Source organism: Pogona vitticeps, chromosome 1 (genome assembly GCF_051106095.1).
Source record: "Pogona vitticeps strain Pit_001003342236 chromosome 1, PviZW2.1, whole genome shotgun sequence".
Taxonomy (NCBI): domain Eukaryota; kingdom Metazoa; phylum Chordata; class Lepidosauria; order Squamata; family Agamidae; genus Pogona; species Pogona vitticeps.
This window is the reverse complement of record NC_135783.1, coordinates 55,566,615-55,594,159: the sequence shown is the minus strand read 5'-3', so window position 1 is coordinate 55,594,159 and position 27,545 is coordinate 55,566,615. Positions and strand designations below refer to the sequence as shown.

Here is a 27,545-nt window from a genome sequence, read left to right as displayed (position 1 = left end):
GAGGCGGGGCTAGAGGGCGCGCGCGGCTTGAACGATGTTTTCACAGGTTCCCGCGCTCTTGGGGATCCGCCGCCGCCGCCGCCGCCGCCGCCAGTGCCCGTTCCCCCCCCCCAGCCCCGGCCCCTCCAGGTACGTACTGGGAGAGGAATGCACAGGTGATAGGAAAGGGTTGGGGAGGGAGACCACTCTCCTGCTTCTCACTCCGCTGGGTGGGTTAAAAGGGTTGACTTGCCCTCCCAGTGAAGCTGGAGCGCGGTGGGGAGGAGGAGGACATGTTGTTTCCTTCTGTGGGACCCTAATGTTAAAGGAGGAGGGGAAGGAGGAGGAGATCAGCCCCAGTTGTTTACTGGAAGGAGGAGGGGAGTCCAGTATGCTTTCTTGACGAGACCGAAACAAAGTGGCCGAGCCAGGAATGGTCTCACGTCATGTTCTCCCCCCGCCCATTTAGTCTACTCTGGGAGACATAACAAAGTTTAAAAACAATAAAACCAATAACATATGAAAATCCAAGATGTAAAAATATAGATATTAAAATACAGCAGGAGGGAACGCCTGCCTAAATACTGTAGCCATGTCTTTAGTTTACTTCTAAAGACACCCAGAGAGGGAGCCAGGCGGATCTCTAGGGGCAAGTTGTTCCAGAGGCGAGGGGCCACTTCCGAGAAGGCCCAGTTCCTCATTCTTTCCTTTCGGGCCTCCCTCGGCATTAGGCCCCTCAATCGCCTGGCCTGACTAGAACGAGTGTCTCTGGCAGAACTGGGTGGGAGAAGGCACTCTGCCAGATATCGAGGTCCTAAACCATTTAGGGTTTTATAAGTAATCGTAAGAACTTTGAAATCAGCATGGAAACGAATGGGCAACCAATGCAAGGCGGCCAGTGTGGGGGAGATATGTTGGTGCTTCTTTACCCCAGTTAGAAGTCTGGTCGCGGCATTTTGCACCATCTGAAGTTTCCGCATCAATCTCAAAGGCAGCCTCACGTACAGTGCAGATTACTGTAATGCGTAGAGCACATTACAGTAATCTAATCTTGAGACTATGAGCGCATGGACCAAAGTGGTGAGCACCCCCACATCAAGAAAGGGCAATCCTCCGAAGGTGGAAATGTGTGGAACGACACCTGGTTCTCCATGCTGAACGCCGGGCCCAGATGTACACTCAAGCTGCAAACCTCACTCTTGGTTGTATTTCAGATTTTCAGGTGTTGGTGGTATGCTTAAACCCGTGCAGGCTCCCTTCTACCTCACATCTTGCCTATTTATTTATTAACTTACAACCACATTTCTTCCAGTGAGCAAAATGTTCATGGTATGCCCCCTGAAGTGTATCCTTACAAGAGCCCTGTGAGTTTTAGGTCAGCCTAAAAGAAAGTGGTTGGGCCAAGGTCTCTTGGTGAGTTTCACAGTTCAGTGCTGATTAGAACCTATAACTTCCCTATCCAGCACCCATATCCATTGAAGTAGAGTAGCTTCAGAGAAGTAATTAAAATTGTGCTAGTTTTGTGTTTTCTTCCTAGCTCGCTGAATCAGACTGATACAAGATGGGAATCCAAGGTTTGCTCCAGTTTATCAAAGAAGCTGCAGAACCTGCTCATGTTAAGAAGTACAAAGGACAAGCAGTTGCTGTGGATACTTACTGTTGGCTGCACAAAGGAGCCTACGCATGTGCTGAAAAGCTAGCCAAAGGAGAACCCACAGATCAGTATGTTTCAAGCTATGTGACTGAGAGAACTGCTGTTCGTTATATCAGGGGATAGTTTTGCTCTTAGTCTGTTATCATCAGGGAAGGTGAATTAGCTTTCTAGGCTATTTTAATGTAAATAAGCTATGAATTGTAGTCTTGTATGGAAGAAAGTGCTCACTGAAAAAAATGTGAGAAATGCTCTCTTGTTCATATTTGTGCAAATGCTATTAGTTATAATCCTGAAATAGTAGCAAATAAGAGAATCGGATGCATTTAGTATGCTGTCAAATGCATATTATGTATACTTGGATAAATAATAATTGCCATTGAAGTTGCTTAAAGAAGTTGTGGTCTTGTGAAAACCTCACATCCTGTCAGATAAATATGTTGCAGACAGCTGGTGCATAGAATTACAGCCATAAATACAACAGTCTGGATAAAATAGGAATATTCTGTTATCATCTTCAGTCACTGAGACCCACTTTTATTTCTAGAGTGCTCATAAGATCTGTTAGATGTGTTTAATATGACTAGTACTAGTTCAAAAAGCAGAGGCAGTTCACATTTTAATTCATTTCAGCAGGCTAAATACTGCATCAAGCTAAGAATTAACATTTCAAATGCTACAGCACCAGCTGCACTGACAGATCATAACTCTGGCTTTCTAGTCTTGTAGTTGCATAAATTCATATTTGCTTTAACATCATAAAAAGTAAAATTCCTCTAGCAGCTTAAATTTTACAATTATGGGGGAAATGCTGTGATGGATGTGTGACAGTGGTGTTTTTTTTCCTACAGATATGTAGCATATTGCATGAAACTTGTTGATATGCTCCAGTCATTTGGGGTAAAACCAGTTCTTGTGTTTGATGGATGCACCTTGCCTTCCAAAAAGGAAGTGGAAAAGGCACGAAGAGAGTAAGTCATGTTTACATTTTGTAAGATACTGGGGACCTCCTTGTCTTAGAAATTTAAACTACAGATCCAAAGATGGTCAATAAAAACTTAATGTATAAATCTGGCTAGTGTTGTAGGAAATGTATGCTTTAAGGACTAATGCTATTGTATGAAAACTGATATCGTAGTGACTCCCCTTTGTTGGATATTTGTTTGTTTTTAAACAGGTTTACTGCCCATCTGTAAGGACAGCTTGCCTGTGTATTTTCTGTGTGGCAGGGGATTGTATTAAGTGATTTTTTTCAATCCTTTCCAACTTTTTAATTCTATGATTTTATCAATACAGATGACACCTTGACCTGTTCAATGAGAACAGATCTTAGAGAACTGAATGCAGTTCTAAACTGTCTTCTGTAATGCTGGAATAGTATGGTTATGTTATTATCTCTTCTGGGGAGGTTTGGCTCAGATTCTTGAATCATCTCACCAATGAGGATACAAAGGAAAACAGAACAGTCCACACAGAGCATCTTTTGTGTCAAGCTTTCTTTCACTTTCCTTCTTATCTTAGACTAGTCTTCTCCCATTTGATGCCACTTAGATCAGTTGAACTATAATTCTTAGCATCACCAGGCATGCTAGCTGGAGCTGATAGCAGTTGTAGTCTAACGCACCTGATTGTCACTCTGGAATTGGCCTTCTCAGCCACACTAGACGCTGTTCCAAAACCTCTACTCAGATCACGTTACCATAGTTTCTCAAGACTGAAGGATGCCTACAGAATTCCGACATGTTTCTAAACTTATTAAATTAGCCTCTAACACTACTCAGTGTAGAAATCAGGACCTGAAAAAAAATCCTTAGGTATAGATTTGAGAATTTTTCCATCCTGGATTGCAGTTTTTTCCCAGTTAAGTGTGATGCAATTCAAGAAACAGGTTCAGTACATAAAAAAGTAATGCAGCTAAATTCCACTAAAATTGGTATGATATTAGTACACAGTGATTATTACGTACCATTTCTTTAAACAAAGCCAGATGAAACTGTAAGTATTTGAATTTCATATGATTTGCAGTCACTTACACCATTAGATCTTCATAGGCCAGCTTATCCTTTCTTCTTTGCCTTTTTTTAGCTTTGTACATCCAGCTTTTAGGTGTGTAAAAACTATGTTCCTTAAGCTAATGTTACATTTTAAATTTCTGGAGACTAGAAATGTATCTGTGTATAGGGCAAAGTTGGTGTTGCCAGCCTTGGTAAATTATGATTACATTACACTGAGAAGATGGGTTTGTTTTGTTATCTTGAAGAAAACGACAAGCAAATCTTCTAAAGGGGAAACAGCTGCTCCGTGACGGGAAATTATCAGAAGCCAGAGAATGCTTTGCACGTAGCATTAATGTTACACATGCTATGGCTTGCGAAGTTATTAAAGTAAGTAATATGTCTTGATTAGCAGATTGTTTGCTACCACCTGCCTTTTTACATCCAGTAGTACACTTTTTGTCCTTCCTCTAACCCTTATGTTGCATAATATGCACTTTAGAGAAGACTAGTGATTCAGAGATACATGAAAAGGTCTTATGGCACCTTAAAAGCTAACAGGTTTTAGTGAGCATATGTTTGTTAGTGGACTACAGCCCATTTCTTCAGACATATGGAATACAGCCCCAGTACACAGATGTGGAGAGGAATGTAAAATGTAGGAGAAATGCAAAGAATAATAGCGTAGTGATATTCCTGGCATTGTTCCTTAAGTCCAGTGGTGGTGTTAAGTCATGCAAAATTCAGTGCAAAGAATCCAGGAGTTCTAACAGAACTTGTACAACCACAAAATAAAACAGATAATACATAATATCATAATAAAGTATGTGCCTTTTCATTTCCCCTTCATACTCAAATCATAATTCTGTTAATGTGAGAAAAGCCTGATTTCCCTATCCATTGGGAACAGGAAGGTAGGCCCATTAGCAGGGAAACAATTTTGGCACTTCTTGGGGGTGGGGGTCAGTTTTGATTTCCCGAAGCCTAACAGAGGCTGTTAGGCTTTGGGAAATGAAGCCTAACCATTGGAAACCTCCCTAATCCATTGGAAACCTCCCTCCATGCTTTTTGTCCAAAACTAAGGATGTCTGGAAATTCATTCTCAGTTTTTAAAATGCAAGGGGTTTTTTTTGGGGGGGGGGTTGTTTGTTTTTGCAGAGAAAGGTAGTTCATAAAAGCATACTGTTCCAGGATTGCTGTGTTCTGTCCATTCCTTTCCTACACCACGCTTGTAGACACATAGCCTTTTGTTTTACATTTTGCTATGACATTTCTCCAGTTATCCATACTGGCTAATCAAATGTATCTAAGTTCATTAGCAACTTCCATTGCAAATTCTTGGATATAAGTATTGCAGGAAATTGCTGCAGTTCCTCCTATATTGTAATTTCTAGGTGATCTAAGAAACAGATAAGGTGCTTTCTGGTGTGGAACATGCACTATCATAGTAGAGCAGGCATAGTTCATACCAGAAGCCCCTGTTTCAATTCATGTTCAGTGAACTCACTCTGAAGAGATCTTATTTAAGAAAAGGGAATAAGCAGACCAAGTTATTTCACTCAGTATTCATGTGTTTATATGAAAGATTGTACTACTATCATTTTTGTTGTTGCTTTTTCACAGGCTGCCCGAGCTCAAGGAGTAGATTGCATTGTTGCTCCATATGAAGCCGATGCTCAGCTAGCCTATCTTAACAAGACTGGCATAGTCCAGGCTATTATTACTGAGGATTCTGATCTTCTTGCTTTTGGATGTAAAAAGGTAGAAAAGATCTGCTTCATTGCTAAAAGGAGCCAGGCCAGGGCTCAAATGTATCTGAAAGTCCAGCTCCCTAATATTGTATGGCTCAATGCAGGAAGAGTATTATAGTTAAGATGTTGGATTGGGCTGCAAGTTTGTCTTCGCTCCTTCTTCTTTTTTTAAATGGCAAACTATTACATAATGACCAATGATCACCACAATCAAAGCAATAATAAAACCTACTGAGGGTGCAAAACCTAGCTAAGGATGAACATGTTTTAACCGTGATTGACTGGAAGAATTCAGTTTGCATGAACTTGTTTCCCTTTCAATTGTAAAAGAAGTACTTTATTGCTTCTTAGGGTATAAATCTGAGACATGGCACTAGAATTAGGTTGAGGGGCAAAGCCTGAATCAGCCCTTATGTAAATTTAAAATTTAAAGTCGGGAAGGTTTCTGACAACACAGAAGAAGAAAGGGAAAAGAATGGTGTAGGGCGAAATTGATTGGCATTTATTTATACAGTATACAGAATGTCTACTTTTAAAGTGTTCCAAATACGTTTGTTGTGTTATTCTTATGGAGTCTAACCATTGGCCGAGCTGATGGGAGATAGCATACAACAGAACCTGGACAGATTCCCTACTCATGCCTTAGACCAGGGGTCTACAAACTTTTTACAGTGAGGGCCACACTGGATATTTTCAGTTTTTTGAGGGCCAAAGGAACAGGAATGTGTGTGCGTGTGGCCGCACACACACACACACACACACACACACACACACACACACACACCCTACACGCACGAATGCCTGCCCGCATGCATCCCTGCCTCCCTAGCATGCACACACACGCTGAAGGAGATGGGCTGAACAACATGACAACATGGGGCAGTTGTGGCCCGTGGGCCTTAGTTTGGAGACTCCTGCCTTAGACCAGTTGTCTGGCTTGATACACAGTTGCTAAGTTTTTGAGTGGCAGAATAATAGAAGCCTTTGAGAATACAATGGAAAAAAACTTTTGGTAATAGCCTATTCAGATAATCTATGCAAAGATTAGCTAAACTAACCAGGAAAGCAGTGTGTCAGATGTTCCCTCTCTGCTGTTAACTTTAGGATTGGGATAACAAGTCTGAAAAAAGAGCTAGCCAGAACCCTGGAAAATCTAGAATCAAAGGCATCTAGAGAACCTCCATACGTACGGAAGCTTCTCCAGGCTCCTTGCTTTTCATAGGATCAAATGTTGGATGGGGCAGAGTTGGCATGCTTCTCCCTGTTTGTTTAATTAACACACTAGAGGACTATGATCTATATGGTGAAACAAAATTGTTGGGTTAAGTTACATAATTTTGCTGATGGAACCTGTTCTGTTAGTAAAATAGGGAGAACCTAGTTCCCATCTACAGCTTCCTCCCCACTCCCTGCCCATGAATCTGCTCTGTAGTGCTTGGAAGCTTCCAGGAACAAGTTTTCAGATGACATGAAAGGTCATGGTGTGGAGGGGTGAGGAAGAATATAGTAAAGGAGTGATTGTGCCATCATAGATTTCAGCCACAGAAAAGAAGAAATACTGTAGAGGTGTGTGGATGATATAAAAGTGTATCCAGTGAAATGCTAAGTATATTGAAGAACTGATAAAACATATTAGAACATATGTTGCTTTTGGGGAAAGAGTCCATTTCCAGCTATGGTCTATAAAAAGCACGTCATATGTGGGCTTACTAGACAAGACTCATCTGTGATTTTGCTTGTGTTTGAAGGTATTTTTGAAAATTGACAAGTCTGGAAATGGCTTAGAAATTGACCAGGCTCGGCTAGGAATGTGTAAACAGCTTGGTGATGTGTTTACAGAAGAGAAATTCCGTTACATGTGTATTCTCTCTGGCTGTGACTACCTTCCATCAATTTATGGTGTTGGATTAGCCAAGGCTTGCAAGCTGCTAAAAATAGCCAACAATCCTGATATTATCAAGGTAATATAATGTTCATTGGGCTTTGATTCATTTTTTGTGTTTTAATAAACTCTGCAGAAAGTGAGGATAAATGTGAAGTGGAGTTGAAGGTAAGGTTATTTAATTTGGGTGATGAAATGTTTGGAGATTCCTTGAAAGGAACATTGATGTCTCCTCATACAGATTTTATTTCTGTTAACCTTTGGAGCAAAACAGTTTAGTAGTATAGTACTTTGAGGAGTAGCAGAGATTTTAGATTTTTTTCCTAATACATGTTGACCATAGCTTAACTGTCCTTTGTGTTAGATTTCCACGGAATATATTTTCTTACCGAATCTATTTGGCTCACGTACAAATTACCTGTTTGTCCTTACTAATCATAAATGAGTAAAGATTTTATAGGAGAGTACCCATTATAATGTAGCCAACAGAGTGGTGAACTAAGTCTCAGGACACTTGGGTTGGAATTCCACTCAATATGGAAACTCACTGGTGTGGGGTGGAACTAGTAAAGTCACTCCTTAACTTCCTCCCTTACCTTGAAAATCCTGTTAGGGTTACTTTCAGTTTTAACTTGATGGCAGGTAGCATGCACAAAGACTATGTACTTCCAATCTGTGACTGCACCAATGATTGTTGCTAATTGCTGACTAAATAATGTGTGTTATGCATATTTTATACAAAGACTGTGACATGTGTTCTGGTTTTGCATTTTAAACGGGGGGAAACTCTCATTAATTAGTGCAAATAAAAAAATATTGCTTCAAAAATCATACCTACTTCTAACCTTTTGGGGAGGAAGTCTTTGATTTTGAATCCTTGAAAAGAAGCAAAAACAGAAGTAAGAAAAAGTATAACTTGTAGTACAGATTCTAATGTATGTCACTAATTATGAAGAGATACCAGAAGAAAACTTTCCTTTATAAAGTCCTTTTTGGTTTTGCAGAGATCTTATGTCTTTTGTCCATATTTTGTTTGTCAAGAACTATATCTGTTATCGAGTACATAATAAACATTTGTATTAAGAATGTTCAGAATGTCAGATCTGATACTAGCTTTCATTCCACGAATAGAACATGCTTTCTTTACTCCCTTGGTCTCCAGTGCCCCTGTGAAAGTCTGTTTCAGTGACTTAGAACAGCGATTCCCAACCTTGCATAATCCAGTGTTCTGCCATTCCTAGAAGCCTTCACCACCAGCTGTGCTGGCAAGGGTTTCTGGGAGTTGCAGTCCAACAAAACCTGGGTTACCCAAGATTGGGAACTGCTGGCATAAAGGATTGTTTGGTACAGTGTGAGAAGTTGCAGATGGAGGGAGGAGTTGGTGGAAATCACCCCTCCTTGTATGTGAATGGAAAAGCAACTTAGGAGCCAAGTTATTGTGGCTGTTCTTTCTTCCAAATAAACTACATATTACATAATGTGTTCCTTTCTGTACCAGATTATTGGGAAAATGGGACAATATCTAAAGATGAATATTTTGGTGCCTGATGACTACATACAAGGATTTATTCGTGCCAATAATACCTTTTTGTATCAGTTGGTTTTTGATCCAGTCAGGCGAAAACTTGTTCCTCTGAATGCATATGAAGATGGAATTGATCCAGAAACACTGCTTTATGCAGGGAAGTATCCTTTCTCAAATAAAAAGATCACTCATTTATTTATAATAGCTTCCCTTTTATGACGTCTTTGGCGTTCCAGACAAATACTTCCAGGCTGCCATTTGAGGCTTTTACTTGGAAATAAGCCCTTCTGAACTCAGGAACTTTAAATTCTTAGTACATATGGCTTCACAAAGTTAAAAATACTGTCAATTTTAAAGGGATGATAATATGGATTTAGAACTTTGAACTTGGTGTTTTCTTTGTTGGTTTTTTGTTTGTTTTGTAATTTCAGTAAATGGTGAACAGTGAGTGCATTTTAAGATTATTTAAAAATCTGTAGAGGCATATGCCTGGAACCAGTGCTGGATCACTTGGGCCTTCAGTCTCAGGTGGGTGGGATTCTTCCTCCTTCTCTGCTTCCTTGGGGTGGCCTTCAGCCTGCAACACCTCACAAGGAGGCAGAGCCAGAAAGGACAGCTCTCGTCCCTATCCATCCCCACCCCTGGCAGCTCGGCCCCTTTGCCTGCCATGGGGGTTAGGTAGAGAGGTGTAGAGCTGCCCCTATTGTGAGGGTGGTGACAATGGTGGTGTGTATGCCTTCCTCCCACCAGCCTCACTTTCCATGGCCTGTTGATCGATAGTCCACGGAGTCCCTGGTGGATGGAGCCGCTTGTTGGGGTCAGAGACAGCTCCATGGGCTGGGAGACAGCCCATCCCATCCATAAGTGAGCAGCCTCACCAGCAACCTCACCCAGGGTGGCAAGGTGAGAGCAATGCAGCCCAAGGAGGCAACCAGGATTGGAACCACCACACATTGCAGAAGAGCTGCGGCTGGTGGAGGTACAGGCTTCTCTCTGTTTTCCCTTCCGTTTCCCATGGCCCCCCTTGGGAGGCTCGGCAGTGCACCCAAGCATTGCGGCGCACACTTTGGGAAAGATTGCTTTCGTGCATTGACAAAAGGAAAATCAACATTTTCCTAATAATGGTTTGTATTCGAATACAAATTAGCATATTTTATGTATTTGGGAGAGTATTAGGCTTGAGTAAACTATATTCTTTTAAATAACACAGAATATTGAATAATCATTTGCCCATTTGAATCATCGTTCTTATTGTTAGCTCACTGAAAATGCAGAGAATGTTAAGTGCTCATTCCAATGTAGATTTTACATGAGTTGTATAAACTAATTATGAGATATCTATCCAGTTAAAACAAAGACTGAAGACTTCAATTTTCATTTTTCCATTTAACACATTCTCTGTTTTCATGAGTTCTATCAATTATGTAAATGGCTAGGAAAATGTAAAATGACACTCTGAAGGTAAAGCTACCAGTGTAAGACCTGCATTTTTCTTAACTCAATTAATTTAGACATATTGGAGATACCACTGCTTTTCAGATTGCTCTTGGAAATAAAGACATCAATACAATGGAGCAAATTGATAACTACAATCCTGATGCTCAACAGGTAACTTTTTTAATGCTGGCATAAAATTTTCATTGAAATTGTATGTGGAATATGCCAAAACTTCCCAGCAGGGCATTTTTGGCAAAAAGGCCAAGGCATGGTAACCTGTCTTGTTGGAGAAACCTTGGACACAAAGGACCTTGATAATCCTACAAAAGTTCTATGTTTTGTCATTACACATCCTACCTCAAAAATGTAGCTCTTCATCAGCAAGCCTTGCCTTGGGGAGCAAAGGTTTCAGGTCTCAGGAGCAGTGGCATCAGATTGGATTTTAGTTTCTCAGTATTTTTTGGAGAGTGGTGACAATGGTATTTTATACGTACATGTGTACATGTACCACACTCAGACAAGAAACTAGAGCAGTAGAAACAGCACATAGTGCCATAGAGACAAGGCCTGTCAACATTTTCTTCTCTTACCCATGGGAAATATGAGGTATATATGAAAAGGAAATACCTCTGTCACTGACTTAACTACTTAGAGGTCTTGACCTCCATCCTGGATTTTCTTTGAGTCAGAGTCCTGTGGCAAATAATGATTGAAAGACTGTAAAAGATTTTGAGTAAGAGTCCACAGTTGACACAATTTTGCAGTTTTGTACTTTCCAGGGGAAGCAATCTTAAGTAATTCTTCTCCAAAATGTGTTTTTTTTTCCTTGTCTTTTTCTATATAGCCTGTGCACCCAAGAAGTCGTGGCTGGGATGATGAACACACTAGCAAGAAGCCATCTGGTTTAAAGAGTATTTGGAGTAGGAATTACAAACCTGGTTCCCCTGTCAAACTTACCACAAATACAGCACTGTTGTTAGATAAACCCACTACCAGAGGCACAGAGCAGCAAATCAACACAAAAGGACTGAAACTTCCCCGCAGGGCATTTTTGGCAAAAAGGCCAAGGCATGGTAACCTAAATCTCTAAAGATGTTGTCTTTAAAAAAGAAAATTCTGTTTCTGTTCTTAAGATGGTGTTGTAGGTTTGAGATTCAAAACTAGTTTTTCCCACAGCTGGTTTGTTTTCTGTTCCTTCTTGTATTTTGCTTCTTGAAATGCTTTGAAGAATATGCAACACTGAAGAATCCAAGCAACACAGATAATTGGTATCTTTCGAAAATATTTTCAGTCCAGTTATGTGTATCGATCTGTTTTTCTGCTACTGCTGTGAACTGCCATATTGACTTAATTTTTGGTAGCTTAGCATTTGTTCCTTCTGCTCTGATAAATACAGCTGTATTTAATGTGTTTTTGCCACTTGCTGAAAGTTTATTTTTTCAACAAAGAAAATGTACATTTTACAATGTATTTTTGTTGTGACTTAAGTGTAATTTACTCTTTTTTTTTAATGTTCAGAAGAGATATCAGAAGGAGATCTATTGAGTCAGTATTTTACAAATTCCAAAAAACCCAAGACAGACAATGAAGAAGATGGTGAACAGCATGAAGCTGTTGCTGCAGAATCTTTGAAGTTGCTGGCTTCAGGCGACTCTTGCGAAAACAAAGAATGTTCAACCCCCCCACCTAGAGTAAGGAATAAATTTGCCTACATTCTGCAGAAGAAAAACAAGGAGAGTGGTGCAGTTGTTGTTCCAGGGACTAGAAGCAGGTATGCCCACTTTTAAAGCTCATTTTGTAAAAGTTTAGTTCTTTATGAATAACTTTGCAATTTTCCTTTTTCATTAAAAAATAGTAGTAGTGTAGTTCTCAAAAGCAGAGTAGCAGAGAATTCAAATAATGTAATCACATCTATGCTGCAGTTAAGAAATGAAAGTTATACAGTGGGTTGCTTTTCAGGAACTACTGATGCCATTGAAAATCTGTTCAGTGCTGTTGTTCACTGCTGTTAAAATATGCTGACATGTTAACAGTGACTTTCATATACTCATATTTTAAGGCATGTGCAAGAGAGAATAAGGATAGTGAACCCTCAGCCCTGGCCAGATGTGATCCACAGGGGTTTCTCATGTAGCCAATTAGACTTCTCTTCTAAGACCACTTAGAATTTGAGTTGAGGCAATCTAGGTAAATACTAGAGGGGAGACTGATCAAGTGAAGCAGTTTCATCTGTTCGTATTATGCAGTAGCCAAGGAAATATTCTATAAAGCATTATGACTACTGTCTTACTTGTTACACAATCAAAGCAACTAAGGTCAAAATTGGTCAAGGTAAGTCAAGTTTAACTCTTTTTTAACATAAATGGTTCACAACTGAAGTCCGTATAAGGTTCTTCTGTTTTCTTGAAATGCATTCAGGATTCATCATAGAAGCAACAGTATAAATAGTGCAAGAGTATACATATGGGATGAAACCCACCCTTTCTCATGTTCACTAGAGCGGAACATAGGACTCTGTGTCCCCACCCACTTTGTGGGAGTTCTTTCTCCCATAAAGGTGAGAAGTGGCGTTCTGATATTTTTAGGTAGGTAGGAATAAATATAGGCAATTTAGGGTCTTTTAAAAAAAATCTAACAAGCTGGCCATCAAAATCCCATTTTAAAATACCATCCTGCTTGATTGCCTGGTTGCTGTACTCTTGGAAAAATGGCTAGAGAAGGATGCCTTTTGGTGGAGGCAGCATTCCCCCCCCCCCGCATACAATGGACATGTTACCAGGGTTGTCATTTTATAACACTGGTCCCAAGAAAGGATATGGCCAGCTACACACAGGACTGGACTGAATAAAACTCACACAGGATAGGACTACAAAATAGTTGTTCATACACAACTAAAATAGATAAGCAAAAGCCTGCAATTTTTAAGCTATAGATCTAATCTGTACTGTATATGGAAACTGACTGAGGCCAAGTGGTATGCAAGGCCAGATTTTTTCCTGTTCATATTAGCTTCTCTTTCTTTTGTCCTGGCAATACACCCTGCATTCTGTTTTCTCAAGCATATATTCTCACAGTTCTTTTTATAAATTCGATGAGTAAAAGATTAGCAACAGGAGCAAGAGGAAAAGAAGCTTAGCATCATGAAAGATTTGTTTTTCTTCTACTCAATGGAAAGCCTCCAAGCATACTTACGCACAAACATTTTCATGCCAGTGCTTTCTGCTCCTATAATTTGCAGGGACATTCATCCTAGAAATCTGCTGGTCTGTTAGGCTTATATACATAGTATAATGACATAATTAATCATTTAAAACATATAGTTAAAACTATATGATGATTTTACTAGAAAGTGGTAGCTGGTCTCCTCAATCTCAGAGTTCTGGCTGCCTCTGTGATGAAATGTATTTGGATTTCTTTTGTAATGTGGTCAATAAGCCTCTGAGAACTCAGGTGGAAGTGTATGTTGTCATTCTCTTGTAAGCGACAAGGAGATTTTAGCTAGGAAAAATAGAGAGCTTGCTAACCTTGTTTTAGCTATTGTGTTTTTGGATTATGTTCAGGGAGTAATTAAAGTTCGAGAAAACAGGCTGGTGGTGGTCAACTTGTGGCCTTGCAGACATTGGATGTCAGCTCCTGTCAGCCCCAAATAACAGAATAACAGAACTAATAGTGAAGAATGATAGTAGTTGCAGCCCAACAACACGGGGGAAGGAACACAGATTGTCCAACCACCATAGAATATAATTCACTAAATTCTATGCTCTTTGTTGGTTATTTTACTTCAGCATCCACACATCTCCATAATAAATGATATGAATGGTGTTTTAAAAAACTAAAGTTCCTGTTCTTTCAGTTTTACTGAAATTTGAGCTCTGGATTGATTAGATGTATGTATATGGTTAAAAAGTATCTTTCTCATTATCCTTCCCTCTCCATTGCTTCCTCTTTTCTTCAAATGCATGATAGGTTCTTCAGCAGTATAATAGATCTTCCTGATAGTGTATCAAAAGATGACACTGCCCAGCCATCACAAGATAGCGAAGAGTGTGGTCAAACTGGTGAGACAGAAAGTAAAGAAACAGAAGGCAGCAGTCCTTGTTCACTGAAGTTGAGAGAGAGAGAAAAAACATCCCCCCCATCCCTCGGGGCATCCCAGACCAGCTGTTTTAGTTGGTCCAAAAGCTTTGCAGAAAGACCTGGGACATCCAGCCCAGCCTCAGCCATAGCACTGGTAAAGCAGTTTCGCCGACAGACACCCAGCAAAGCACCATACCAGGATTGCAGCCTACCTGTATCAAGGACAGTTAGCTCCATATTTGGCGAAGAGTTGAAAGAAGACTCATCATCTTCCAAAGAATTGGGGTACTTATCGGAACAGAAGTTGGACACATTGTCACAAAGAAGCCCAACCATATCTGAAGAATCACAGATGACCCAGAAAAATATTGCTGACAGAGTAAGATCATTACCCTGTGTTTTGGTTAAGCAGTTAAATTGTTGCAGCTGTCTCAAGGGGGTGTCTCTCTTTTTTACTGTGGTTGTTATATATATGACTCTCCATTATAACATGATTTCTGATTATGAAATTCTTGGTCTGTCTGCCAAACTGCCTGCTATTGTAAACCAGTATACAGATTCCTTATCTAATAGCTTACCACTTCCATTTTCTCTGTCAAGGAGACAAATTAAGACTAATATATCTGCATTTTTTACAAACCAGTTCTATACATGTAGTCTCAGAAATAAGACCCACCAGGTTCAATGGTACAGTGGTGCCTCACTTAATGACGTTAATTCGTTCCAGCGAAATTGCTGTAGAGCGAAAACGTCGTAAAGCGAAATAAAAAAGCCCATTGCAACGCATTGAAAACCCCTCAGTGTGTTCCAATGGGCTGAAAACTCACCGTCCAGCGAAGATCCTCCCTGGGGCAGCCATTTTCAGTGCCTGTAAAGCGAGGAATCCATCCAAAAACACAGCGGGGAGCCATTTTAAACAGCTGGTGGCCATTTTGAAACCCGACGATCAGCTGTTTTTGATCGTTGTAAAGCAAAAATCGGTTCCTGAGGCAGGGAACCGATCATCGTTAAATGAAAAAAAAACAATTTAAAACATTTTGCGATCGCAAAAGCGATCGCAAAAACCTAATTGTCAAGCCATTTTCTCATAGAGCGGGGCAATCGTTAAGCGAGGCACCACTGTACTTATTTCTAAACAAGTGGATATAGAATTACAGTCTTAATTTACCTTTTCCAGTCCTTGAAAGTTAGCTCTACCAGTTCTGTTCTTTGTATGCAATATGCATTTAAACTGTACATTTTAGGCCATTTGTACTTCAGAATAGATCTTCAGTTGCTTAGGCATAAATCTACATAGTAATGCCACTCAATACGTTGCTGACCTGTGAGACAACATTTATGTGAATTGCATTTGTTCATAGGGTCTACTGTAATAGGGGTACAAATTGGATTTAGGCTTTAACTTTAAAAAAAACTAGGTAAGGTAAAGGTTCCCCTTGACATTTAGCCCAGTCATGTCCAACTCTAGGGGGCGGTGCTCATCCCTGTTTCCAAGCCATAGAGCCAGCGTTTGCCTGTAGACAGTCTCCGTGGTCACATGGCCAGTGCGACTAGACAGGGAACACTGTTACCTTCCCACTGTGCTGGTACCTATTTATCTACTCGTATTTTTACATGCTTTTGAACTACTAGTTTGGCAGGAGCTGGGACAAGCGATGGGAGCTCACTCCATTGTGTCGATTCAATCTTACGACCTTGGAGCACAGAGGCGTCTGCGGTTTAACCCGTAGCGCCACCACATCCCTTTAAACAAACTTGCTGTATTATTGTTTAGTTGTTAAGTTGTGTCCAACTCTTTGTGACCCCAGGGACCAGAGCACGCCAGGCCCTCCTGTTGTCCACTACCTCCCAGAGTTAGGGCAAATTCATGTTTGTAGCTTCGATGACACTGTCCAACCATCTCATTCTCCGTTGTCCCTTTCTCCTCTTGCCTTCACACTTTCCCAACATCATGGTCTTTTCCAGGGAGATTTCTCTTCACATGAGATGGCCAAGGTATTGGAGCCTCAGCTCCTGATCTGTCCTTCCAGTGACCACTCAGGGTTGATTTCCTTTAGAATGGATAGGTTTGTTCTTGCAGTCCAGGAGACTCTAAAGAGCCTCCTCCAGCACCACAATCCAAAAGCATCAATTCTTCAGTTCTCACTTCCATACATCACTACAGGAAAAACCAGAGTTTTGACTATATGGACCTTTGTTGGCAAGGTGATATCTCTGTTCTTTAAGATGCTGTCTAGGTTTGTCATCACCTTCCTCCCAAGAAGACGGCGTCTTGTAATTTTGTGGTTGCTGTCACCATCTGCAGTGATCATGGAGCCCAGGAAAGTAAAATCTGTCACTGCCTCCGTATCTTCCCCTTCAATTTGCCAGGAGGGGATGAGGACCAGTGGCCACGATCTTAGTTTTTTTTTTATGTTGAGCTTCAGACCATTGTTTGCGCTCTCCTCTTTCACTCTCATTACGAGGTTCTTTAATTCCTCCTCACCTTCTGCCATCAGAGTGGTATCATCTGCATATCTGAGGTTGTTGATATTTCTTCCAGCAATCTTAATTCCGGCTTGGGATTCCTCCAGTCCGGCCTTTTGCATGATGTATTTTGTATATAAGTTAAATACAGCGGGGGTCTTGACTTAAGAACGGCTTGAATTAAGAACATCTTGACTTAAGAACCACTCTCATAGGAAAATATTGACTTGACTTACATACTTAGATTTGAGTTAAGAACTGAAAAAAACCACGTGGGAGGCAGGGAAAGTGCAAAATTTGAACTTTCAGTTAACTGTTGGCCAGTGAAAAGGGTGCCTGTCTGCTTCCTCACTCCTCCCAGCGTTTAGAGAGTGGATTGGGAGACAGTCTTCAGACTGCCTGGTACTGTACAGCCTGGACTGTATTTTCCCTGCCTTCCCTGAACCTTTCTTGACCTAAGAAAAAAAGAAACAAAATATCCCCCTCTAGTGGTCGAAGGCAGAACAGCAGTTTCCCATTAGTTTCTATGGACGGAAAAGAGAAGATACGGATCAAATGGTTTTCAGTGCATTCCTATGGTAAATGCAGATTTGACCTGAGAACTTTTTGACTTGAGAATCGCATTCCAATACGGATTAAGTTCTCAAGTCAAGACCCCACTGTAAGCCAGGAGACAATATACAGCCCTGTCGTACTCCTTTCCCAATTTTGAACCAATCAGTTGTTCCATATCCAGTTCTAACTGTTGCTTCCTGTCCCATGTATAGGTTTCTCAGGAGATAAGGTGGTCAGGCACTCCCATTTCTTTAAGGACTTGCCATAGTTTGCTGTAGTCCACACAGTCAAAGACTTCTGCATAGTCAATGAAGCAGAAGTAGATGTTTTTCTGGAACTCTCTGGCCTTCTCCATAATCCAGCACATGTTAGCAATTTGGTCTCGAGTTCCTCTGCCCCTTCGGAATCCCGCTTGTACTTCTGGGAGTTCTCGGTCCACATACTGCTGAACCCTACCTTCGAGGATTTTGAGCATAACCTTGCTAGCGTGTGAAATGAGTGCAATTGTACGGTAGTTGGAGCATTCTTTGGCACTGCCTTTCTTTGGTATTGAGATGTAGGCTGATCTTTTCCAATCCTCTGGCCACTGCTGAGTTTTCCAAATTTGCTGGCATATTGAGTCTAGCACCTTAACAGAGTCATCTTTTAAGTTTTTAAATAGTTCAACTGGAATGCCATCACCTCCACTGACCTTGTTGTTAGCCATGCTTTCTAAGTCCCACTTGACTTCACTCTCCAGGATGTCTGGCTCAAGGTCAGCAACTACACTATCTGGGTTATCTGGGACATCCAAATCTTTCTGGTATCATTCCTCTGTGTATTCTTGATTTCTTCTGCTTCTGTGAGGTCCCTACCATTTTTGTTCCTTATCATGTCCATCTTTACACAAAATGTTCCTTTAATATCTCTAATTTTCTTGAACAAATTTCTGGTTTTTACGTTTCTATTATTTTCCTCTATTCCTTTGCACTGTTCATTTAAGAAGAAGGCCCTCTTGTCTCACCTTGCTATTCTTTGGAATTCTGCATTCAATTTTCGGTAGCTTTCCCTATCTCCCTTGCATTTTCTTTCCTTTCTCTTCTCTGCTAATTGTAAGGCCTCATTGGACAGCCACTTTGCTTTCTTGCATTTCCTTTTCATTGGGATGGCTTTTGTTGCTGCCTCCTGTAAAATGTAACAAGCCTCCATCCATAGTTCTTCAGGCACTCTGTCCACCAAATCTAGTTCCTTAAATCTGTTCTTCACTTCCACTGTGTATTCAAAAGGGATTTGGTTTAGATTATACCTGACTAGCCCAGTGGTTTTTCCTACTTTCTTCCATGTAAGCTTGCGTTTTGCTATAAGAAGCTGATGATCAGAGCCACAATCAGCTCCAGGTCTTGTTTTTGCTGACTGTATAGAGCTTCTCCATCTTTGGCATCAGAGAACATAATCAGTCTGATTTCGGTATTGTCCTTCTGGTTTTGTCCATGTGTAGAGTCGCCTCTTGTGTTGTTGGAAAAAAGTGTTTGTGATGGCCAGCGTGTTCTCTTGACAAAACTCTATTAGCCTTTGCCCTGCTTCATTTTGAACTCCAAGGCCAAACTTCCCTGTTGTTCCTTTTATATCTTGATTCCCTACTTTAGCATTCGAGTCCCCTATAATGTGAAGAATATCTTTCTTTGGTGTCAGTTCTAGAAGGTGTTGTAAGTCTTCATAGAATTGGTCAATTTCAGCCTCTTCAGCATTGGTGGTTGGTGCATAAACTTGGATTGCTGTGATGTTGAAAGGTCTGCCTTGGATTTGTATTGAAATCATTCTATCACTTTTGAGATTGTATCTCAGTACAGCTTTTCCCACTCTTGTTCACTATGAGGGCTACTCCATTTCTTCTATAGGATTCTTGCCCACAGTAGTAGATATGATAATCGTCTGAATTGAATTTGTCCATTCCCGTCCATTTTAGTTCACTGATGCCCAGGATGTCAATGTTTATTCTTGCCATCTTCTGTTTGACCACATCTAGCTTACCAGGGTTCATAGATCTTACATTCCAGGTTCCTATGCAGTATTTTTCTTTGCAGCATCGGACTTTCCTTTCACTTCCAGGCACATTTGCAGCTCAGCATCCTTTCAGCTTTGGCTCAACCACTTCATTAGCTCTGGAGCTACTTGTCCTTGTCATCCGCTCTTCCTCAATAGCATGTTGGACATCTTCCGACCTAAGGGGCTCAACTCTCCAGTATGAGCTGTATGACCTGTCTATCTTGGGTGTCCCTATACAGCATAGCCCATAGCTTCTCTGAATTACTCAAGCCCCTTCGCCACGACAAGGCAGCAATCCATGAAGGAGTAAAACAAAAAACTAGTGAGCATTAAATTCCTCAATTAGTTTGTGAACACGCCAATTTGTATTTGAGCGAAAATAATGCTGAATTTTTGCACCAAAGGAATCTGAGCAGAATCCAGAGCCAGCCTGTAATCTGCATTCTCAGACCTCTCCATTCTTTGACTCAGTACGTGTGAAGAAGACGGACACTGTGGTCAAGAGTATGGTATGTCTTATGTTTTCTGTTCTTTAAGTCTCTCTGTAGTTCCTCTGGATTTAAACACCATGTTGTGTCTTTCAGATAATAATTGAATTGGAAATGATTAGGGTTGTGAACTTCAAATTTTTATCGTATTTCTCCATAATGTCTTTCTCATTGTATCTCAGAGGTTATGGTCTGGTTGCAATGTACCCTTGATCTTAATTATGTGCATGACCATTCTGTGCTATAAATTAAGTGGTGGCATCTGGGGCTTGGGCAGAGCCATGGGGGTTGGATATGTAGAGTATATGTGGAGTCAGGTACAAGCAGCTTGCTTCCCTTCTTTCTGCTTTACAAAAATTCTAAATATTCTTAAGTAACTACAGTAATTCACCTTGGTTTTGAGCTGGTATAAGAGGCATATAGCCTCCTTTATACTCACCCCATACTCCAGTTATGTATCCTTCAAGAGAAGAGTGTGTTCAAGAACTCAGATCCCTGGAAAAGGGAAAAGTAGGAAAGGAAAATCCATTGCACTGCAATTCCCATTCACTCTTACATGAGAACACACTACTGAACAAAATGTGACTACTTTCTGGGAGGAATACATAGAACTGCGGGGTGGGTGGGTGTTAATCCAGGAAGGAATCTTTGAAGCAGCATACTAAGGACTGCATTTGTTCAGTGGCCACAGAAGGTTAGGCTGATGGACTGTTTGGAACGGGAAAATGTGAAGCTCGCACTGTGGGAGGAAGGATGAAATACGGGAGCTTGGAAACACTGACAGACGTTTTCCACATTACAGAGTTCATTCATCTAAAAATTGAAATACAGGTTCATCTCCAGCAAAAACCGGTTTCTCTGTGATAAGTGGACAAGTTCTTTGACAGCTCATGTTTTCAAGGATGAATTGGAGTCTTACCACTGTAATATGGGAGTGCACATTTCTGAGTTCTTCAGAAACCCACTTCACAGAGAAACTAACTAAAGTTGGCTAAATCTGAGATCATGCCTGAAAAAAGAAAGCAGGAAAATCCATAGCAGCACACTAAAATAATGTATTGACATCTGTAGAAGGAACCCTTCACAAAAAGGTGAAATGGTACTTCTTGACAGAAAAGGAAAAGTAAAGCACAAGGACGTTGAGATCCTGACTGGAAAATAGACATGGGCATGAGGATAAGCTAATAGAACAACAGTAAGTTAAACAACTCAGACTCATGTTGCGGTTTTCAATGGTGGTGTGATAACTAACCAGTGAACATTGCAACAATGAGACTAAGTTGCAAATAAGATGGTTCTTTTTCAAATCTCATATCTGCCTTGAATCCACTACATGGGAGCCATGGAGGGAACCAGTTGCTCTGAGTCTCAAGTCCCCTCTCTGCTTGCAGCAATTACAACAGTTACCACTTGAGAATGACACACATCTGCTACATATAATTACTTCTCTCCCCTCTTGCTCATGAAGGAATAAGACAAAGGGTAACAATAGCCTGAGCCTTGTTGTGGTTCATGTCCAATCTGACCTGAACCACAGCGAGGATTAAGTGAAAGTAGAGCAGGGCAGTTTTAAAAGGACATCTGGGCTGAGGCTGAAGGCCAGTTATGTTTGAAATTCTCAAATTCTCTGATTCTATCTCTGGCCCTAATATGGTAAATAGGAAAGCTAATTAGATTTGCATACACCTGGGAGGCAAGAAAGTTCTAAGGGTTGGATCATACTTCAGCACTATTAAAGAGCAGGCCGGGTAGGTGGGGCTCGTCAGCCATGGAAGGCAGCCCATCTAGGAGAAGGAAAACTCTGATTTCCAACCTCTGCTGCCTTGCGGCTATATCCACTCATGGAAAAGGCTTCAGGAGTTAACCTAGAGACAAAATCCGGAGCTGGAGTCCCAAAGGCAGTTCATGTCGTTCTGCCAACTCTTGCGACGTTGCTGGAACCAGTTGTATTGGCTCTTGCCTTTCCATTGGAACACTTCAGCAACGTGGAGAGGGGGGATCTGCTGCTTGGGTAACAGCCTATCTTCCATATTCCTTTACCCAGGCTTCATGCTCTGGAGAGAACACCCCTCGATTCAGAGCATGTTACCATAGTCTCTCGAGACTGAAGGATGCCTATGATGGCAAGCTGCATGCCCTTGACTTCTTAATTTGCAAGGAAGAGCCCAGGTGCCCCAATCCAAATGAGACTGACTGTACGTAGGTAGGGCGGTGTTAAAGTTTCTCTCTTATCAGTTTTAAACTAACACTTGCTATGAGATAAAAACTGGAGATGAAGGGAGACATCTAAGCCATTCTGGTGGAATGAATATAAATCTAATTAATAAATAAAACCTGTCCTTTCCATGCATGGATGCTAATTTCAAGCAAACAAAGCTCTAAACCAATTGATGTTTTTTGTAGCCCCTGCACACCTGTGAGGCTTTAATTTTTAAAACTGGCTGAGCATCAGGTTGAATACTCATCCACCCTTGGGGTGAGCCTAATCCATATCGCCATCCCACGTGCTGATTAATGAGTGGAAAATAAAAGATCGGCTGAATGTTACATATTTAACATAGCATTTCATTCTGCTTCAAGACTCTATTCCTTTGCTTTCGTTTTTGTATTTCAGCGGTAATGCTCATCTTCCTTTTGAGAATATGATATAGAGGCTAAAATCCTACTGCACTTGTTGTAGCATAAAGTTGTGCCTTTATGTTTGTTATGTCTGCATTGAGTGCCTCGTTTCACAATTGATTATGCAATTATTTGCCCAAATTCTTGCACAACTTTAACTTATACAGGTGTAGCAGTGCAAAAGATTTTGGTCAGGATGTGAGATCCATGATTATACTTCAAGACTACTAATGAGGTTACAGCTTACAGTACAGGTGGCGTTGAATCAGCAGCAGTGTCTCAAAAGTTTTGAAAAATGCTTTTTACACAAATACTTCCTGTACCTCTTCACCAGCTAACAACAAAAGGCTGAGGTAGAGGTCTTTCAGCTTTTATCTGTATGTGACTACTTAAAGGTCAAGTTTTAGTTAACATTCAACCAGCACCTTCAGTGACTATTATTTACTAATAATGTTTAATAAGATTGTTTTGTAGAATATTTATTTTGTTATTAACTGAAACAGAACTCTTCAACTTTTCAACTTTAAATATTGTCTTTCACTGTTGTAAGGTATCTTGGGGGAGAAAGGCTGGGTAAAATATTTTAAATAAACTCTGAATATAAATATATTTTATGTGTTTGAATATAAATGTGGGGAGGCACACAGACATATTTTGAATTACAGTGACATCTTGTGGTAAGTGCTATGATGATTTTTCCCCTTGTTTTCTGTATACTTATCTGAATGCTCATGCTTATAAAAGCTGTTTTTCAGAATCATGAACTGTTCTCTGAATTACACATAGACGTGTCAATGTATATGCAATCTTAACATGGTTTTTAGTTTTGGTTTTAAAATAGAAAAGATAGAAATACTTTGACTTTTCTTATTGGAGAACCTGAGTTTCAGCCTGCACTTCACTGGGGTTTACATGGGCTACCTCCTTGTTGAGGTACTAGAAAAGCTCTTCCATGCAGACCATTGCATGTGCCATACAGGGCAATAGGATATTGGCAGTGATATCAAGGAATAATTAAGAAGAGATGGTTCTTCCAAATGTGCACACATAAAACTTACAGCTTTCACAATGTACGAGTATTAGGCAAGTAATTCTAAAGCAAGTTACATGCAAAATCAGCTGTGTAATTTCCTTTTCCCACATTGGTAAATTGAGAGGCATATCATTTCACCCACTGTTTTTTCCCCCAGCAAAAATGTGCTTGTTTGTCCTCTATACATTCGTAGGGATTGGTTACCTCAAGGATCCCCCTCTACCCATATGAGCCTCTCCAGATTTTAGTCAATATTTACAAGCCTCGTTCTTTGTTCCATTTTACAATTAGATGGGCAGGTGCGAGAGAGAGAGACTTTTTAATGTGGGGCACCAAAGCTGAAATGTTTGATTGAAATCAACAGTGATCCTCCTCTTTATTTTTAGATGTCTTTTATAGACCCTTTCCTTTTCAACAAGATGGTAGTGTTCAATTATTTTTCACTTTGAGAAGTATTATGACTGTTGCTTTTCAATTATGATTTTATTATTTTGTTCAATCTTGGTGGCTATTTAGGAGTAAAGGTAAAGGTAAAGGTTCCCCTTGACAATTTTTGTCCAGTCGTGTTCGACTCTAGGGGGCGGTGCTCATCCCCGTTTCCAGGCCATAGAGCCAGCGTTTGTCCGAAGACAATCTTCCGTGGTCACATGGCCAGTGCGACTTAGACACGGAACGCTGTTACCTTCCCACCAAAGTGGTCCCTATTTATCTACTTGCATTTCCATGCTTTCGAACCGCTAGGTTGGCGGGAGCTGGGACAAGCGACGGGAGCTCACACCGTTGCGTGGATTCGATCTTATGACTGCTTGGTCTTCTGACCCTGCAGTACAGGCTTCTGCGGTTTAGCCCGCAGCGCCACCACGTTACAATTAAAATGTAACTAAAAATAAGCATAACTGCAAACATAAAAATTCTAGGACAGCAATCCTTGGTAGCAAATTGTACTGAATTTAGTAGGGCTTATTTAGGAGTAAGCCCTACTAAATTCAGTACAATTTGCTACCAAGGATTGCTGTCCTAGAATTTTTATGTTTGCAGTTATGCTTATTTTTAGTTACATTTTAATTGTTTTGTAAGGTGCCTTGAATATTTTGCAGAAAAGTAAGGTATAAATAATACTGCCTTAAGGCATGCCAGATAAACAAATGTCTGAAGATCCAGTGCTGTGAATGTGTGGCAGCTGTGATTTCTATATAGGTTAGCCTCTATGACAGGGTTAGGGAATGTGTGGCCCTCTTGATTCGGATCAGATCTCTCACCTTTGCTTATGCTGGATAGTTACAATGTTGCTGTTGTCCCATGGCATGCCCACTCTTGCTATGTGGAGTCTTAACAATATTCTTCTAAAGGCAAACAGGTTAAAAGAAACCCAAATAAGTTGTGCAGCCTGTCGCACCAGTGTGAGGCGCATATCCCATGTGGCAGCAGAGTTGCACTCCTCTCCCAAACATAACATGATGCAGTTACGCTTGTTTGTGAAATAAATTCTGAACAGTTTCTGTTTAGAAGAATATTTTTTCAGGCATATGCTTGTTCCCAAAGAATATGCACACCAAAAGCTGTTTTGTAAACCTACAATTGTTGGGAATATGCATTGTATAATAATAGTCTTCAGTTTTTCAGTGAGTCATATTTCTTCTGGGCATGTTGTTGCAATGCGGTGTAGTGTGACAGATGTTAGTACATCAGTAAAAACAAATGATGATCTTTCTTTTGTCTGTAGGTTCCTGGATTACGTAAAACCATTTCCGTGCAGTCCCCTGCTGTGACAAAATGCAAGATACTGGTGCCTGCCAAAGTTAGTGGCTTAAGTAAGAAAATAGCACAGACGAAGAAGAAAAGCCAACATGATGCTGAAAATAAAGTGGGGCTTCAGGTGACAATTAATGACTTGTGGAAGAGCTTCCAGTTTAAAAGGTGAACTTTTATTTAATCAAAATATAATCTGCTTCTTCTAGATTTCCAATTATTTCATTTGCATACAGTAGATATAAAAAGTTTACACACCCCTGTTAAAATGTCACATGTCTGATGTAAAAAATGAGACAAAGATAAATCATTTAAGGACTTTTTCCACATTTAATGAGACCTATGAACTATACAACTCAGTTGAACAACAAACTGAAATGTTTTAGGTGGAGGGAAGTAAAAATAAAAAATGGCCCTCACCATGGAGACCCAGGTGTCATCAGTGGTCCGTTCTGCACATTTCCACCTCCATCGGGTTGCCCAGCTGCATCCCTGTCTTGATGTAGGGGCACTCACCACTTTGGTCCATGCACTCATAGTCTCAAGATTAGACTACTGTAATGCGCTCTATGTGGAGCTGCCTTTGAAACTGATGTGGAAACTTCAGATGGTGTAGAATGCGGCAGCCAGATTTCTTACTGGGGTGAGAAGATACCACCATATTTCCCCCACTCTGCCTGCCTTACATTGGCTGCCCATTCATTTCTGTGTTGGTTTCAGAGTTCTTACGATTACGTGTAAAGCCCTAAACGGCTTAGGACCTCGATATCTGGCAGAGCGCCTTCTCCCACCCAGTTCTGCCAGAGTCACTTGTTCTAGCCAGGCTGGGCAGCTGAGGGGCCTAATGCTGAGGGAGGTCCGGAAGGAAAGAATGAGGAACCGGGCCTTCTCAGCAGTGGCCCCTCACCTTTGGAACAACTTGCCTGGCTGTCTCTCTGGGTGTTTCCAGGAACAAACATAAAACCTGGCTATTTGGGCAGGCTTTCCCTCCTGCTGCATCTTAACTTCATATACAGTGGTGTCTTGCTTAGCGATCGGTCCGTTGAGCGACAAAATCGCTTAGCGACGGAGTTTTTGCGATTGCTTTGTGATGGTCCCTATGGGGAAATTTCGCTTTGTGATGATCACGGGGAAGCAATCATCGCAAAGCCCCCATTTTCAGACAGCTGATCGGCGGTTTCAAAATGGCCACCTGCTGTTTTTCCTCGCTTAAGAGACAGTGAAAATGGTGGCGCTATGGAGGATTTTCGCTTGAAGCTGAGTTTTTAAGCCCATAGGAACGCATTAATCACATTTTAATGTGTTTCTATGGGCTTTTTAATATCGCTTAGCGATGAAATCGCTTAGCAACGTTTTTCCAGAACGGATTAACGTCGCTAAGCGAGGCACCACTATACTTTTGCCATCTTGGATTTATAATATATGCTTATTGGTTTTATTGTTTTAAATTTGTGAACCGCCCAGAGTAGACTTTTGGACTAGCTGAGCGGGATATAAATCTAATAAATAAATAAAATATGAGGAGCACTCTCTTTTCTGCCCATTGTTAGCAACCTAAGAAGCTCTCTTACACTGAATCAAAGAATTGGTCCTTCTAGTCCAATACTGGTGACAACTCCATCCTCATTTTTTTCTCAACCTTACCTGGAAATCTAGAAGCAGAGATTGAGACCTGCAGGTAAAGCATGTGCCCATGCCCCTGAGCTGCAGCTCTTGCCTATTGTTATTTTGGCTCTTGAGAAGAAAAGACCCCTGGCCACAGAGTTCCTGAGGTGGAAGATCACAGTCTCTTCCCATTTGCAATGATTTACTTGGAGGGGCTGCTCTTCTCAATTAGTGGAAAACTGCAAAAGTGTGCAAATGAAAAAAACAGTCTCACAATTTAGATATGATTTTGAATAATCTGTACATGCTGTTAGTACTAATCATACAACAATTGTTTCATTTTTGCAGGGAGTCTGAAAAGCTATCATCTTGTAAAAAACCAAAACCATTGTCTCCTATCAAAGATAACAACATTCAGTTAACTCCTGAAACGGATGATGATGCTTTTAATAAACCTGAATTTGGTCATGTACAGAGGAAAATATTTCAATGAACTGGAGCTGCAGATTTGATCAATTTTATAATCATTGATAAATTACAATTTCTGAACAAAATCAAATAAATGTTGCCTTTGATATAAAAATCAAAGTACTGCATAAATATCTTTGGACATGATCTGTAAATTTTTAGTTTTTTCATATCTTGTATTTTCAAGGCAAGATGAGCAATGCTATTTAATACCAGCTTGAATAAAACATTTTGATACAAA

At 40.6% G+C, this 27,545-nt stretch overlaps 1 protein-coding gene across 3 annotated transcripts; it reads left to right on the top strand.

The window, feature by feature from the left end:
• EXO1 (exonuclease 1) lies at nt 1-27,545 on the top strand. 3 transcript variants are annotated; one of them, XR_013540470.1, is made up of 15 exons: nt 1-129; nt 1,517-1,701; nt 2,482-2,601; nt 3,891-4,014; nt 5,248-5,385; nt 7,124-7,336; nt 8,756-8,943; nt 10,294-10,390; nt 11,064-11,292; nt 11,738-11,990; nt 14,186-14,675; nt 19,747-19,851; nt 22,617-22,802; nt 25,206-25,399; nt 27,185-27,545. XR_013540470.1 is itself a non-coding variant. In XM_020787469.3 (14 exons), the coding sequence occupies exons 2-14, from the start codon at nt 1,541-1,543 to the stop codon at nt 27,327-27,329; spliced, it is 2,457 nt and encodes an 818-aa protein (XP_020643128.3). In that variant the 5' UTR covers nt 7-129; nt 1,517-1,540; the 3' UTR covers nt 27,330-27,545. The 3 variants fall into 3 exon arrangements, 2 of the variants coding, with proteins under 2 accessions (XP_020643145.3, XP_020643128.3); XM_020787469.3 differs by lacking the exon at nt 22,617-22,802 and having other exon boundaries at nt 7-129; XM_020787486.3 differs by lacking the exons at nt 19,747-19,851; nt 22,617-22,802 and having other exon boundaries at nt 5-129.

Coding starts and splice junctions, on each gene's coding strand:
- EXO1 (XM_020787469.3), top strand. CDS start 1,541: ATGGGAATCCAAGGTTTGCTCCAGTTTATCAAAGAAGCTGCAGAACCT. Junction 5,386..7,123: donor TTGCTTTTGGATGTAAAAAG/GTAGAAAAGATC, acceptor TTGTGTTTGAAG/GTATTTTTGAAAATTGACAA. Junction 8,944..10,293: donor ACACTGCTTTATGCAGGGAA/GTATCCTTTCTC, acceptor CAATTAATTTAG/ACATATTGGAGATACCACTG.